General features: G+C 43.3%; 1 protein-coding gene across 3 annotated transcripts in view; it reads right to left on the bottom strand.

The window, feature by feature from the left end:
• The window catches only part of Pdcd11 (programmed cell death 11), a 47,975-nt gene that overhangs the window by 23,695 nt on the left and 8,390 nt on the right, over nucleotides 1-15,890 (bottom strand). For all 3 annotated transcript variants that reach the window (XM_008845682.2, XM_029569681.1, XM_029569682.1), the window contains exons 7-17: nucleotides 15,161-15,342; nucleotides 11,781-11,888; nucleotides 9,676-9,882; nucleotides 8,958-9,082; nucleotides 8,741-8,801; nucleotides 7,404-7,550; nucleotides 4,327-4,578; nucleotides 3,525-3,665; nucleotides 2,890-3,084; nucleotides 1,206-1,376; nucleotides 39-258 (exon numbers count right to left, since the gene is read on the bottom strand). In XM_008845682.2, the coding sequence (XP_008843904.1) occupies nucleotides 39-258; nucleotides 1,206-1,376; nucleotides 2,890-3,084; nucleotides 3,525-3,665; nucleotides 4,327-4,578; nucleotides 7,404-7,550; nucleotides 8,741-8,801; nucleotides 8,958-9,082; nucleotides 9,676-9,882; nucleotides 11,781-11,888; nucleotides 15,161-15,342 (1,809 nt within the window). The remainder of the gene's footprint in view (nucleotides 1-38; nucleotides 259-1,205; nucleotides 1,377-2,889; nucleotides 3,085-3,524; nucleotides 3,666-4,326; nucleotides 4,579-7,403; nucleotides 7,551-8,740; nucleotides 8,802-8,957; nucleotides 9,083-9,675; nucleotides 9,883-11,780; nucleotides 11,889-15,160; nucleotides 15,343-15,890) is intronic.

The raw sequence follows: 15,890 nt of genomic DNA, 5'->3' as shown, positions 1-15,890 counted from the left end.
CATCCTCTGCTTCCTCCCCCAACCAAACAGGTCCCCACCTTGGTTGCTCATGAGACTGCGCACACCCTGCAGCTCCTCCAGGCACTGGCTCAGGAGGAGGAGACTGGTGCTGGCTGATTCCCCCAGACTACAGTCTGACAGCCGCAGCGACAACAGCATCCGTTGCTTCTCCTCATCCACATTGGTCACCTTTGCAACTACCGTCTGACCCTCAACAAAGTGGTCACTTGGAGTGGTCACAAACTTGTCACTCATGATCTGAAGAATGGGTAGAATTAGAAAAAGGAAAATAAATGTCCATTAAAACAGTACATTTAATATGCCCAAAAGTGGGGTGAGAGGTTAAGGACAAAGGGGGCCTGGGCAGCTTCCCTGAGCACAGCTCTATTCCTTTCTATGTATGAGAGGAGACCCAGGCTGCCAACCCTAGCTTTTAGAAAAGATACCTAGTTTAAAAGACCCACTACTGACGCCAAAGGAACAGAGCACTTTTCTGTCGTAAAGCCCAATGTCAACCCTCCGTCTCTCAATCTGCATGTTTCTGGGGTCCTTTGCTACATTCTCACTTAACTTTTCTGGCAGGGGATGCAATGAGACCTTCCTTTAGAAAACATCATGAAGCCAGATCAATGTACAAGAAATATTCATAAACCATCTGTGGCAAGAATTAGCCCTGTGTTGTTTGCTGTGCTGTCATGCTTTGGTCTCTGTCCCTCTAGGACTTGGTTTATTCAGTAGGCACAAGAAAGCTCCACCTAAGGAACTGCCAGGATATTTTCCCATCTGAAAAGCTTGTAGTTCAAGGATACAGAGGAAAGAAAAACAACTTCAAGGATATTCTGGTGTCTTCACACCTTGAAAACCAGAGGGCTCCAAAACCCATACTGGGCTACTCAGGAAAATTAAGTCTGAGTGTGCTATAAGCACAAGTTCAGTCCTCTTTACAATGAAAACTAAAGTCATCGAAGCCAGCACTACTGCTGTGTGACAGAATCAGAGGCCCTACTCTTGAGCTACACGGCAGAGAGGATGCTCACTGCCTGCTGTCAGCTGCACTCACTTTGCCAGAGGCCTTCATGGCATGCATACCTTATATAGCTCCCCTTGACCTTCAAAGAACTGAAGTCTGTTCCTTCTTACCCTAACTGGTCTATGAGCCTGGGATTTCTCTCCTCAAAGGCCCTTGTGCATGGAGCTGAACTTACAGTTTTGGGGGCCAGTCCACTAAGACCTGAGGGGAACTGGACAAATACACCATAGTCTTTGACGCTCTTCACAAAACCAATGAGCAGCATTCCAGGCTGGATTTCTGAGAAGCTCTTGGGGTCCTGGCCACCTTCTACTGTGGAGACCAAAGCTGGCTTCCTACAAAGAAGCTAGTGGAGCTTTATTAAGGAACACTCTAGAAATGTCCATTGCTGGGACTGAAGAGATGACTCAATGGCTAAGAACACTTGCAGCTCTTGCAGAGGACCCAGATATGATTCCCAGCAGCTATATGGTGACCTGGTTCTTCTGGCTTTTGTGGGTACCAAGCACATACATGGTGTAAACAAAACATTCATATGTGTAAAATAAATTTTTATTCTATTTTCTATTCTATTCTATTCTATTCTATTCTATTCTATTCTATTCTATTCTATTCTATTCTATTCTGTGTATGAGTATATTGCCTGCAGGTTCTAAGTGCACCCATATTATGCAATGCCCATCACTAATACCAAAACTAAGTAGAGACACAACCAAAGAAGAAAACTATAGACCATATTCTTAATGAACATTGATGCAAAAATTCTCAACAAAATACTTGCAAACCACATACAGAAGTACATCAAAAAGATCATTCACCACAATCAAGTAGGCTTTATTCCAGAGATGCAGGAATGGTTCAATATACACAAGTCAATAAACATGATCAATCATATAAATGAACTCAAAGACGAAAACCACAGAAAGGGTGTTGGAGTCCCTGGAAATGAAGTCATGGGCAGTTATTAGCTGCCATGTAGGTGCTGTGAACTGAATCTGGGTCCTCTACAAGAGCAGCCAGTGCTCTGAACTGCTGAGCCATCTCTCCAGGCCCCTATAAATATTTTAACTACTAATGTATTACAATAATCTATACAGGTACAGAACAGCAACAGGAGCACCAGCTAGAGTTTAGGAGAAGCTAAGTTAGGTTCTTAAGCATCACGCAACTAGTGGGGCTGTCTTCCAGTGACTACTGAGGCAGTAAGGCTGGAAAATTACTGCTTTACTCCTTTCCTAATTAATCCCTGTCCAGATTATAGAACGGCTGCTAAAAGGATACAGCTCAGGCCCACAGTCTGGCAGCTGGGTTAGTCAGTACAGTCCTCCACTGACCCCATCTTGTAAACATGCATGAGCCCTATTTTACCTCCCTTGCATGCCACTCTAAGGAGATTTTATTTTTATGTTTGTTGAGAAGAGTTAGTGTTCTCCAAAATACCCACAAGCACCCGAGGAATTCTAGCTCCATGTCCCCAACAGGAAGGAGGGATAAAAAGAAAGGGAAAGGGCAGTAGCTACTTCAGTAATGGATCCAGCCCAAGAGGCAAACACCGAACATCTAAGGCAGCCGAATGTGACCCTGGATCTACCACTGGGCCTTAATCAGACACAGCTCCTCCCTAATCCCTGGACGCCACTCTCCACAGGACCTTTCTGCTAACTGCCTTGACCACTTGCATCTTCTGACAGCACATCTTGAGTCTGCTCCTGCTTTCCAGAACAGGCTTGAAAATTGGCTTGTTCTTGGAAGAATTTTTAAACTCAAATAGTTGATTTTTCCCCCTCCTAGGCCTGGTCCAAGATTTCCCACCCAAGGGTCTATGGCCTCTACCATCCACCGACACTAGTCAAGGATACAACATGTTTCTCACTCCGGCTCAGACACAGAACTCGGTGAAGGGTATCACCTGCTTGGAGCCAGTGATGCAACAGTGGGCCATTGGCGACGTGGTCTGACAAATGAGGTATCGGGAGGAAAGCAGGGATGTTGTGGGGTAGGATGGCCACCTCTAGCCCATCTTTAGTCTTCTCTAAAACCTTCACATCCACCAACTGCTCAGAAAAAGAAAGAAAAAAACTGTCTTAAGCAAAGAATAACCTAGTCTTGACCACGCAGATCTCAGAAGTACCAAATCACAGTACTGGAGATCACTCACAGGCTAACAGCAGAGGTACTTCCCACTAGACAGCACACCTCCAGCCACACCCCACACCAGATCTAAACTAGGGGCTCTTATCATACCCCTTCTCAATTCCTCCACTGTTCTGGAAGAAAGAGGGAATTGCAGGCTAGCTTTAGCAACCAAAGAGGAAATCAGCAAAGCCACATCAACTCAACTTTTCTCTTGTGGCAGTTTCCATTTGCCGTGGTACAAGAAGCCCCAGAATCTTACAGAGCCACCTCTATCTTTTCCCTCCACAGGCAACACCATTTATCTAGTATTTATTCTGTCAGTGCAAGGCATAATAATTTGTCTAGGAAGTCCAGGTACCTGCCCAATGTTTACAGCTCTTCCTTTCTTCTGTCCATTACTGGCACTCTCATTCTTTGTCTCTGGATCACTCAACAGCTTGAAGGATAGGAGCATCCTCTCTTTGGAAGGCTCACAGTTCAGCACTGCCACCTTCACTACCTGGTAAGAAACCACACGTGTTAGGCCACCCGCAGCAGCAGGCCTTCAGAATCTGGATTAAGGGCCCTCCGCAGGCACTGCAGAGGCTTTGGGAGATCAGATCAGACGGGAAAAGAAGATATATAGAGACTCCATGGAAGCCCCATAAGCCAACCTTCTGAATAGAAAGACAGAAACTACCCCAAGTTTTAAAAAGTTATTCTTCCAAGAAGACTCAAACTCACTAGCTTTATAATGTTAAGCCTGTAGTGACAATTTCTAATGAGATTCCAATGAGTGTTTCTGTGTTCCCCTCCTCCATTTGACTGGATCAGGTCCATTGTATTGGTGTTCTCTTCCTCTTCTTCATAAAACGCGGCCCTCCTGGGGCTAGAGAGCTGGCTCAGAAGTTAAGAGTACTACTGGCCACTCTTACAGAGAACCCAGGTTCAGTTAACAGCACCCACATGGCAGCTAACAATTGTCTATAACTCCAGTTCCAGGGAATCAGATGCCCTCTTCTGTTCTCCATGGACATTACACGATATGGGTGCATTTACATACATGCAGGCAAAACACTCACACACATAAAATAAAAAGGCAGGCCTCTCACTTACTACTCCTTCAAATTTGTGTTCATGGGATCACCAAGGATAGGAGACCTGTCCAGGAGAAGGGTTACCTGGCCAGGATAAAAGACCTTCTCTGGGTCAGGGATATACTGGGCACTGAGTTCATGCTTGGGCACCAGTCCCTGCACATCACTGTAGAACTTTACAATGCAACCATATTCCTTGACCCTGAAGATAACACCATGTGTCTGCAGGCCAGGCTTGGCATCCTCATAGCAGGTAATGGCAGGTAGTTTGGACGTGACCAGGGTTTTCTTCAGAGTCATTACCAGCTTCTTGGCTTCAGGGTCACAAAGCAAAACCTAGGGAAAAGATAGCAGCAATCAACAAGTCACTTGTTACCAAGAGAGCCACTGAGCTGGTTTCTCCTACTCCATGAACCCAAAACCACAGATCATGTTCTAAGAACCTGCTATCTTTTTTCCTCTAACAATTTCAGCTGCAGATTGCTCCTGTTTCCTGTAAAATGACTATCAAAGACACAGAAGTCTCTATTTCAAATGTACTAACTCTCATAAGCTGTTTTGCTAACTACCCTCTCCCAGCATGCAGCATTATCTCTTATAGCACTACCCTGCCCAATGTTACAGAAACTTTTACACTGGCCCACCTCCTGTCTAGAGGGCTATCCTGGCTGTTTATTAGTTACAAACTAAAACTGAGTGTACTGGATAGCTTTAGTTGTCAATTTGACACAATTGGGTAGAGGGGGCCTCTACTGAGGAACTGCCTCCATTGGACTGGTCTGTGGCTGTGCCTATGGAGTATTTTCTTGACTTTTGAGTGATGTGGGAAAGTCCAACCCACTGCGGCAGTACCACCCCTGGGCAGATTGTTCTGTATTGTATAAAAAAGCAGGCTGAGCAGGGGCCAGAGAAGCAAGCCAGTAAACAGTGTTCCTCCATGGCCTGTGCTTCAGCTCCTGCCTCCAGGTTCCTCCTCTGAGTTCCTACCTTGGGCTCCCTCAGTGACGAACTGTGACTGGGGAGACATAAGCCGAATAAACCCTTTCCTCCCCAAGTTGGTATTGGTTACAGTGTTTTGTCTCTGCAATAGAGAAACAAATTAAAACACTGAGCCACTCAGTTATTTTGATGGCAGAGAAATTCCTGTTTTTAATCCTACAACCTCACTACATAAAAATTTGCAGAGGCTGAAGGGATGGTTCAGAGATAAGAATACTGGTAGCTCCTGCAGAGGACCCAGGTTTGTTCCTGGCACCCACATTAGGTGGCTCACAACTGCCTGTAACTCCTATTCCAGAGGACCCAATACCCTTTTGTGGCCTCTGTAGGCACCTGTACACACATGTGGTACACATACATACACTTAGGCATGCATACATATATAAAGTAAAACATTTTTTATTATGTAAGTGCACCCATGTTATGTAATGCCCACGGAGGTCAGAAGAGGGTGTTGGATTTCCTTGGAACTGGAGTTACAGGTTGTTAGTCACGATGTGGGTGCTGGGAATTGAACCTCGAGAGCACTTCTCTTAACTGCTGAGCCAGCTCTCCAGCCCCACATATATAAAGTAAAATAAATACATAAACCTTTTAAAAAGGGGAAAAAATTGCACCAGTGTGCATTTACTGCCCCTTTGCATCGATAACATTAAAATATAATAAACATAAGAAACCCAGGGCTAGCTAACGGTATGATTCAGGTGTGTTTAACACACAGGAGTAGTACTATCAGTACCAAAACAAGACAAAACCAGGAACTGAGTGCCTGCAAACACCAGTCCTACCAGGCACTTTGTATGGTATGCTTTTCAAAACTCAAGCTTCTTTTAGGATTTTAAATATTGTTGGAAACCACTTATGTTTTTCCAGCTTTTTCTGGGCTTTTTGTTTTTTTTCTTTTTTTGGTCTTTTTGAGACAGGGTCTCCCTGTAGCTCCAGCTATCCTGGAACTCACTATGTAGACCAGGCTGGCCTTGAACTCAGAGATCTGCCTGCCTCTGCCTCCCAAGTGCAGGGATTAAAGGCATGCGCCACCATGCCCAGCTTATTTTCTGGGCTATTTTAAAAAATTACATTTATTGAGAGAGAGAGAGAGAGAGAGAGAGAGAGAGAGAGAGAGAGAGAGAGTGAGTGAGTTAGTTGTGTGTGTGTATGCACGCATGTGTCATGGCGCATGTGTACAGGTCAGAGAATGGTTTTGTCCTTCCACCACATACGTTCCAGAGATCAAGCTCAGGTCATCAGGCTTGGGAGCAAGCACCTTTACCTGCTGAGCCATCTCCCAGGGTCTGGGCTATTTTTTTAAAAGCTCTTTACTAGTGTATATTAAGAATACATAATGGGTTTCATTAGGATATTTTCATACATGTATATAATGTCTATCTGGGCTATTTTGAGTCTGAGACATATCCCTGACCTTCCACATCCTTCCAAATCTTGCCCATCTTTGCTAGTTAAGTCCCAGCTCTGTGGGAAATCAGGAAGGTATTTGTCATACAGAGCTGAATTTGAAACCTGGTTCTACCATTTATTAGCTGTGGGACTTTGGACAGGATACTTTGGCTTACCTAAGCTTTAACTGACCTACCTGCAAAATGAGGACAATATAGTTACTCTACAGGGTGATTTTTTTTTTTTTTTGGTCATTTTGAGACAGGGTCTCCCTATAGCCCCAGTTAGCCTACAACTCACCATATAGACTGGGCTAGCCTTGAACTTAGAGATCCACCTGCCTCTGCCTCCCAAGTGCTAGGACTAAAGGCATGTACCACCACCCTCAGCTCTACAGGGTGATTTTAAGGTTCAACTGGCACAGAATACACTGTGGATGATAGTGGCTATTGATATTATTCATAGTTCTGATGCTCCACTCTACCATTCCCCTTTCTAAGATCTAGCCAGCATATAGTGTGCACCAAACCATATGGCAAAAGGTCACACACTGGCTTGCTCTTTCTTCCTGTATGAATATTGTAACTCACAACTATACTACATAGTCTCAAGGGCAGGGAATCATTTTTCTATTCCCAAATACTGGGCACAGTACTGGATACCTGCAGATGTTATGCTTAATTTATGAAAAAAGGCAGAAACTTCTGCTGAGAACTACTCTTTCCATCTAACCAAAACCCTAATGTGGACTCCTTCAGGAAGCTCACCCGGCACTTGACCTCGTCCCCAATGTGGTACTTCTTCTCTGGATTCTTCATCAGGATGTCAGCCAGGTGCATGGGAGGTATGAGGCCTCTCATCTGCTCACCCACCTTTACAAGCATTCCAAATGGTTTTATGGTCAGCACTGTGCCCTAGGGAATCCAAAGAAGACTCCATGATAGCACAAAAACAGTATTCCCTTCATCTCTTACTATAGAGCTAACACATTTCCCACCTTACTAAGTTGTTATTCCAGATCTCATGAGTAAGATCTCCTGGGTAAGCAACTCCTAAGCCCCTCCCAATCCAGATTAACCACGTTTATCTACAGATGCCTTCAAGCTTTTCTGTTGAGCAGTCTTGACAACAAGTATACTCCCTAAAGGAGAGGACTATATCTCTCAAAGAACAAGCTATCTAGAAAGAGGTATGTTTAATTAGAGTTAAGCCGACAACAAGTATACTCCCTAAAGGAGAGGACTATATCTCTCAAAGAACAAGCTATCTAGAAAGAGGTATGTTTAATTAGAGTTACATACTATAGGAGAGGCAAAGAACCAGTGTCTCACTAATTTGGATCTGCTTTAACAGTCATCACCAAACCGCAACACTTATGACCTATTGTCTCAATGTAGCAGGGTAGTGCTAATAAGACTTTACCTTGAAACTAATTTTAAGTTACCCAAGAGAAGAGAAAGAAATTCTAGTTAGCAGACACAGGCAAGGAACATGACTTCACAAGTATTAACATGAGGACTGGGCTGGAGAGATGCTCAGAGGCTAAAAGCACTGGCTGCTCAATGATGGGGAGATATAAGAGGTGTTGGAGGGGAGGGAGTGGGCATGGTAAATAAATAAATAAATAAATAAATAAATAAATAAATAAATAAAGCAATGGCTGCTCTTCCAGAGGACCTGGGTTTGATTCCCAGGACCCACATGGCGGCTAACAACCATCTGTTAATTCCAGTTCCAGGGGAATTGGATGCCCTCTTCTGATCTCTCAGGCACTGCACAACTCAGGTGCACGTACATACATGCAGGCAATACACTCATACACATAAAATAAAAATAATAAAATAGTTTAAAAAAAGAGAAAAGCTGGGCATTGTGGCGCACGCCTTTAATTCCAGCACTTGGGAGGCAGAGGCAGGTGGATCTCTGTGAGTTCAACGCCAGCCTGGTCTACACAGTGAGTTCCAAGACAGCTGGGGCTACAGGGAAACCCTGTCTCAAAAAGACGAAAAAAAAAAAAAAGAGGACTAATGAGCTGACAGTCACCTTGTAAACTAAAGAATGCCTGAAGGTGGAAGAAGATCTAAGTATGTGCTTGAGTGCTTACCTTCACCACTGCTCCTATTTTGATGTCATGATATCTAAGGAACTGAGCTTCAATAACTGATCTACAACAAAAGGAAAATATATGATTACACAGGTTGCCTAAATTCAGAACCTCCACAACCATGCTGATAAGAAAGGACACTTCATCCAGCAAGACCAGGAGAAAGTAAAATGCACACACATAGAAACACACCTCCTTGTGTGTTAAGGGCACTTACTTCCGCAGAGAGAGCAAGGCCAGCTCATCCATTTGGCTGTAGTCAATAATTCTACACTTATGAGTGCTCCCTGGCTTGAAAGCGTCAGCACTGCAGCTTTTCTTAGAATCTGAGAGATGGCTGAGCTGCAAAGTACCAAGCGAGTGAAGGTAAGTCAGAAACAGCAGCTCTGAGGCAGTCAGAACTCAAAGTACACTCAAATGACAACATGTTTATCACCTATTATAAAAATACTACTTTGTTAAAATAATTTTCACTGTTACTATCACAGAATCTCATAGAGATAGTTTAGATCATGGGACAATAAACTACACTCATAAGCCAGGGCCTACTTTTATTAATACAAGTTTTACTGGCGCATAGCACAGCATGTTCAATTACGTATTGTTTGTGGCTGCTTTCACACAACCAGGATGAAAAGTCAATACAAACCAAAGCCTACAACCCTCAGCATCTGTTGTTTTAGAAAAGTTTTGTTAAGCCATGGTCTAGATCCTAATTCATTTCTGATCTTGTCACTAGCCAAGTATTATATACAGCAGGCACTTCTAAAATAACAAATTGATGCTGTTCTGACCCTATGAATAGTTTTTCACACCTAGGAATATCTAAGAAGAACAAATTAGTATCAAGGGATGAAGGAAGCAGAAAAGGACCCATCAGTCCTAAAAGTCCTTCCAGTGATGAGGTCCCTGACCAAAGAAAGAAGCCTCCTTACCCTGGCATAGGCCAACACCCCATCCTTCAGCCTGAAGGTGGCCCCAGCCTTGTTGAAAAATCCCTGGACAGGAACGTTGTCCAGCACAGCCCCTAGGCGCTGGTAAGAGAACCGGGTGAGCGGGCGCCCAGGCTGCAGGAAGACAGGACGCAGGCTCAAGCGCACAACTCTGGTTCTAGGGTGGATGCAGAGAACACAGGCCCTCACCTAGACAAAATGTAGAGTCAAATGAGCGATGTCTGTGTAATCACACGATACAGTCGAAAGCAGACTTACGGATCTGTTTTTTCTTAAATTTTACAGGATTTCTAATTATGCACTATCTTTAAAAAAAATAAAAAGGAACCATTTGAGGATTAAGAAAATTCTGAATAGCAAATAGTGAGACTTTCTCCCCAAATATCCTGTTCATTGTGGAAAATTTGAGTATTTAAATAACAGTAGAAAAACTACCAAAGTTAATTACCACTAACATCTGATTACCTAATCGTTCAGTATTTTAACCAGATGCACTTTTAATTTACAGTTCTTAGAATCGTTTTTTAATTTTTATTTATTATTTTTATTTTATGTATATGCATGTATTGCCCGCATGTAGGTAACTGCTCCCATGTCATGCAATGCCCGCGGAGGTCAGGAAAGGCTTCAGATCCCCTGGGACTGGAGTTACGGACAGTTGTTAGCTGCCATGTGGGTGCTGGGATTCGAACCCAGGTCTTCTGCAAGAACAACAAAAGTTCTTAACCGCTGAGCCATCTCTCCAGCCCCCATTTCTTAGAATCTTATCTAAACTGTGCGTGGTGGCTCCTGACATAATTCCAGCACCCTGAAGTGGAGGCAGAAGGATCCAAGGTTCAAGGCTATCCTCAGCTACACAGCAAGTTAGAAACCAGCCTGGGCTACATGAGACTCTGTCCCAAAACTAAACCAACAAACACAAGGCTGACAACATGGCTCAGTGCGTAAAGGCTCCTGACACCAAGCCTAACAACCTGAGTTCAAGCCCTAAGACCCACATGATAGAGAACTAAGGCCTGCCAAGTTGTCTTCTGATTTCCAAACATACACCGTAACACAGGTGCCCCATTCCACACAAATAGAGAAAAATGTAATAATTTAAAAAAAAACAAAAAACCACAAAGCAGGCCTATGCTACTTACAGAATCATAGGGGGAAAAAATGGAGGAGCTGGAAAGATGGTTCGGTGGTTAAAAGCATGTACTGCTCTTACAAAGGACCCAAGTTCAGTTCTCAGCACCCATGTTGGTAGTTTATAACGGCCTGTAACTACAGCTCCAAGGGATCTAACATCTCTGGCCTCTGTAGGCACCAACACTAACATGTACATACCCACAAATAGGCAAACACACACTGACATAATTAAAAATTAAACAACTCTTTAAAAAGGGGAAAGCCAGGTGTGGTGGTGCACACCTTTAATCCCAGCACTCGGGAGGCAGAGGCAGGTGGATCTCTGAGTTCAAGGCCAGACTGGTATCTACCTAATGAGTTCCAGGTCAGCTGGGGCTACAGGGAGACCCTGCCTCAAAAAGACCAAATAAATAATAGATAGATATAGATAGACAGACAGAGGGAAGTGAGTTCTGGGGAATCAAACCTAGTGCTTCAAGAATGCTCAGCAGATGCTCTAGCATGATTTACACCCCTCATAGACTTTTTTATCCCTGAAGGGAAGGGGGCTAGTTCTGGCTAGCCTGAAAATGGTTAAGTAAATCAACTTGGTCTCAAACTTGAGGTGATGCTCCGGGTCTTTCTCTGGAAAAGTAGGGTTACAGGCCATCATACCTGCCTCGTAGACTTTTTTAAACAAATTTTTTCTATTTAAATGAATACTGTTCTCCTGTATTAAATAGTCTTCCTTTAAATATGAATGAAAAACCAAAAGCTGTCTTCTGTACCTGTGTTTCTAATCTCAGTTTGGCCACTGGTAGTTTTTTAGGCTCCTTCCAAAACACCTTTCATCAGGCCCTCATGTCTCTGCACACCTCTACACATGCAGTTCTATAACCGGCCCCAGGACTAAATAGGACACCACAGCTGAGACATAGTTGGAAATAAAAAAAGATAGCTGTAATATTTCTTACTGTTTGCTTTGAAGAATATGTCCCGATTTTCTTGGGATCCAGGTGCATAAAGTCAACCAGGCCCGTAAAGAATGTAAGGAAGTTTAGCGTGAGTCCAAATGGAGTCACCTAGAAATAAACAGACAAGTTATAACACTGGAGTGACTTGGACTATGAGAGGCACTGCTCACAGCAAACATCTGATTCCACAATTTCTACAACATCCATGTATCTCACCTCAAGTGGCTAACACTTATCAATACAAATAAATTAATTTTAAGAAGCAAAGCACATTTAAAAAAAATATTTTATTATTTTTATTTTATGTGTATGAGTGTATTGCCTGCATGTATGTGAGTGCACACATGTCATGCAATGCCGCGGAGGTCAGAAGAGGGCTTCAGATTCCCCCAGAACTGGAGTTAAGGGCGGTTCATAGTTGCCATGTGGGTGCTGGGAATCAAACCCGGGTCCTCTACAAGAGCAGTCAGCTCTTAACCACTGAGCCATCTCTCCAGCCCCACAAAGTACATTTTTAAAGAAAAGATATTATTTTGTTTTAGTTCTGTACATGTGTGTGTATGTGTACTTGAGTGCAGGTGCCCACCAAGGCCAGAGACATTGGATCCCACTGGAGCTAGATTTACAGGTGGTTTAATCAGGCATGGGGGCTAGGAACCAAACTCAGGTCCTCTGGAAGAACAGTACATGCTCTTAATCAATGAGCCCTCTCCAGCTCCACTAAGCACTCTGAATAGACATTTCTATCAAAGAATTGATACAAATGTCCAGTAAGTACTTCATTATGAGCACTGAAGGTGATCACTAATTGTTAGGAAAATGCCAATCAGAATCATCATAAGGTGCACTTCACATCTGCTAGGGGGCCACTTTTCAAAAAATTAAACAAGGATCTGGAATATAGTTCCACTATAGAATGCAAGCTTAGCACACAAAAGGCCATGCTCCAATCCCCAACACCCAAAAAACCCAATGATTCAAAATGGTGAGCTAACAGAGTTAAAGGTAAGGGTGCGGAGGAATGAAACAGTTCTTTATTATAAACCTTTTTACACACCACCTTTTCTTTCATCAACTTAAAAAAAATTATTATTGGTGGCACACACCTTTAATCCCAGCACTCAAGAGGCAGAAACAGGCATATCTCTGTGAGTTCAAGGCCATCCTGGTCTACATAGGGCCAGCTGGGGCTTCAGGGAGACTATCAAAAAAAATTTTATTACATTCTGTCTATGTGTATACATGCACACATGTCATAGCATGCAAGTGGAGGTTAGAGGACACTACAGGAGTTGGTTCTTTCCCTCCACTATGTGGGTCCCAGGGATCGAACTTAGGTCACCAGACTCAACAAAAGTTCCTTTATGTGCTAAGCCATTTTACCAGTCCAAGCAACTCTTTTTTTAAGACATGACTTTGCAATATACCCAGGCTAGCCTTAAACTCCTCCTGTCTCTCTCTGCCTCTGAAGAGTTGAGATTTTATAGTGATGCACCACCAAACCTGGCTCTGCTTGACCTTTTAGATCAATAGTGTCCATCAGAAATACCACACCTGCTAGGATGGTGGCACAAGCCTTTAATCATGGCACTGGGAGGCAGAAGCAGGTGGATCTCTGTGTTCCAGGCCAGCCTGGCCTACAGAGTGAGTTCCAGGCTAGCTGTGGCTTCAGGTATATCCTTTCTCAAAAAGACCAAATAAAAAGAAATACCACGCCTACAATTCCAGCCCTAGGGAGGCTGAGGCAGGAAAATCAAGAGTTTGAGGCCAGCTTAGACTATACAGCGAGACCTCGTCTCAAAAATACAAATTAATGTATATGTGTGTATATAATATCATACATATTATACATATGTATAAAATGTTTTATATATGCATATATATAATAAAATATACAAGTCACAGTTATAACTTTAACTGTTTTAACAGTCATTTTAAAAACTACATGTGGCCAGTGGGATGGCTCAGTGAGTAAAGATGATTGCAAACAGTCTAGAACATACACAATGAAGGAAAAAACTAATTCCAAGTTGTCTTTTTACTTTCACATACTATGGCATATGTGTGCCTATACACATACACACATGCACACCCCAAATATAAATTTTTTTAAAGTTTTAAAGATTTAGCCGGGCATGGTGGTGCACGCCTTTAATCCCAGCACTTGGAAGGCAAAGGCAGGTGGATCTCTGTGAGTTCGAGGCTAGCCTGGTCTACATAGTGAGTTCCAGGTCAGCTGGGGCTACAGGGAGACCCTATCTCAAAAAGACTGAAAAAAAAAAATGTTTAAAGATTTAAAATATTAAAAAACTATAAAAAAAATCAGATGACATTTGTTTTGATACAGTTTGTCCAAAATACTGTCATTTTGACAAATGGCTCTGGCTACATCTGAAGCACTTAATGGCCACGAAGATCTACCAGGCACGCTATCCAACAGCAGTTTTAGACTACATGCATGTTAATACTTATAAAGTTACATTTTAAGGAGCTGGAGAGAGAGCTCAGCAGTTAAGAGCACGTAGTGTTTTTCCAGGGGACCAGAGTTTGGATCCCTGTATCCACATCAGGCAGCTCACAACCACCTGTAACTACAGCTCCAAGGGGACTGTACACCTCTGGTCTCTGCAGGCACCTGTACTCACATGCCCAAACTCAAACACAGACACACACAAATAATTAAAAATAAATCTTAAAGGTGGGCGTGGTGGCGCCTGTAGTCCCAGCACTAGAGAGGCAGAGGCAGGCAGATCACTGTGAGTGCAAGGCCAGCCTGGTCTACATAGTGAGTTCCAGGATAGCTGGGGCTACAGGGAGACCCTGTTTCAAAAAAGACCAAACAAACAAAAATCTTAAAAAATATTATACTTTAGGGGCTGGAGGGATGGCTCAGTAATTAAGAACAGTGGCTGTTCTTGCAGAAGACCCAGGTTCAAGTCCCAGTACCCACATGGTGGCTAACAACCATTCATGACTCCAGTTCCAGGGGCAATCCAATCTAACACTCTCTTCTGACCTCTGTGGGCATTGCATGACAGGGGTGCACTTACATACATGCAGGCAATGCACTCATACACATGAAATACAAATAAATATTATGGGCTGGAGAGATGTCTCAGTGGTTAAGAGCACTGGCTGCTCTTGCAGAGGACCTGGGTTCGATTCCCAGCACCCACATGGCGGCTACGAATTGTCCTTAACTCCAGTTCCAGAGGAATCTGAAGCCCTCTTCTGACCTCCATCGCGTTGCACAATATGGGTGCACTCACATACATACATACAGGCAATATACTCATACACATAAAATAAAAATATTTTTTTAAAAAATAAAAAAAAAATAGATATACTTTAGGAAACACAAGTAACAATGAGCTGCTTACCTTCTGCACCTGGGCTTTGATTACCAGTCCCGGTAGTAAGTTATTCAGGTTCCAGCTTTGCTCCTCAGTTGCAAAGGCAGAAGAAATTTCTGACTGCCCTACAGATAGAACCACAACTCCTCCATTGCTTTTCACCTCTTCAATCAGACAGGTCAGGTACTGGCCGACTTTCAGTTTAGCACCTGTAAGACGAGCCCCAGCACCAAAAAGGAAAAATAGACCTCTATGAGGATCTTTAACCACAGGCCCAAGCAACACATGAGAAGATCCATGGGCCACTTGCCCAGTTAGCACCTGATATTCCCCAACTAGAAGGAATGGAAAGATGGCTCAGTGGTTAAGGGTACTGGCTGCTCTTCCAGAGGACCAGAGTTTTGTTCCCAGCACCCACATGTCCGCTAACAACAATCTGTAATTCCAGTTCTGGGAGAATCTGATGCCCTCTTCTGGCCTCTGCAGGCTTTGCACAACAGGGGTGCACTTACATACATGGAGGGAAAACATCCATAGGCATAAAAATAAACAAAAAAATTCTTTTAAAGGGTCTGAAGTTCACCTAACTGATCTAGAATTCAACTATACCACAAATATAAAAATCTGAACAAGCCAGGAATGTTGGTTCAGAGGTTCTGGGGGTCCAAATTCCATAGAATCTTTGACATAAAGCACACTGAAGGTAGTCTATCAGACCTTGGAGAGACCCTGTCACTCTCTGGCCCTCTATACATTT

The sequence above is a fragment of the Nannospalax galili genome, unplaced genomic scaffold (genome assembly GCF_000622305.1).
Source record: "Nannospalax galili isolate Female #2095 unplaced genomic scaffold, S.galili_v1.0 scaffold161, whole genome shotgun sequence".
NCBI classification, from domain to species: domain Eukaryota; kingdom Metazoa; phylum Chordata; class Mammalia; order Rodentia; family Spalacidae; genus Nannospalax; species Nannospalax galili.
The sequence above is the reverse complement of the archived record's forward strand: the minus strand, read 5'-3'. Positions and strand labels throughout refer to the sequence as shown.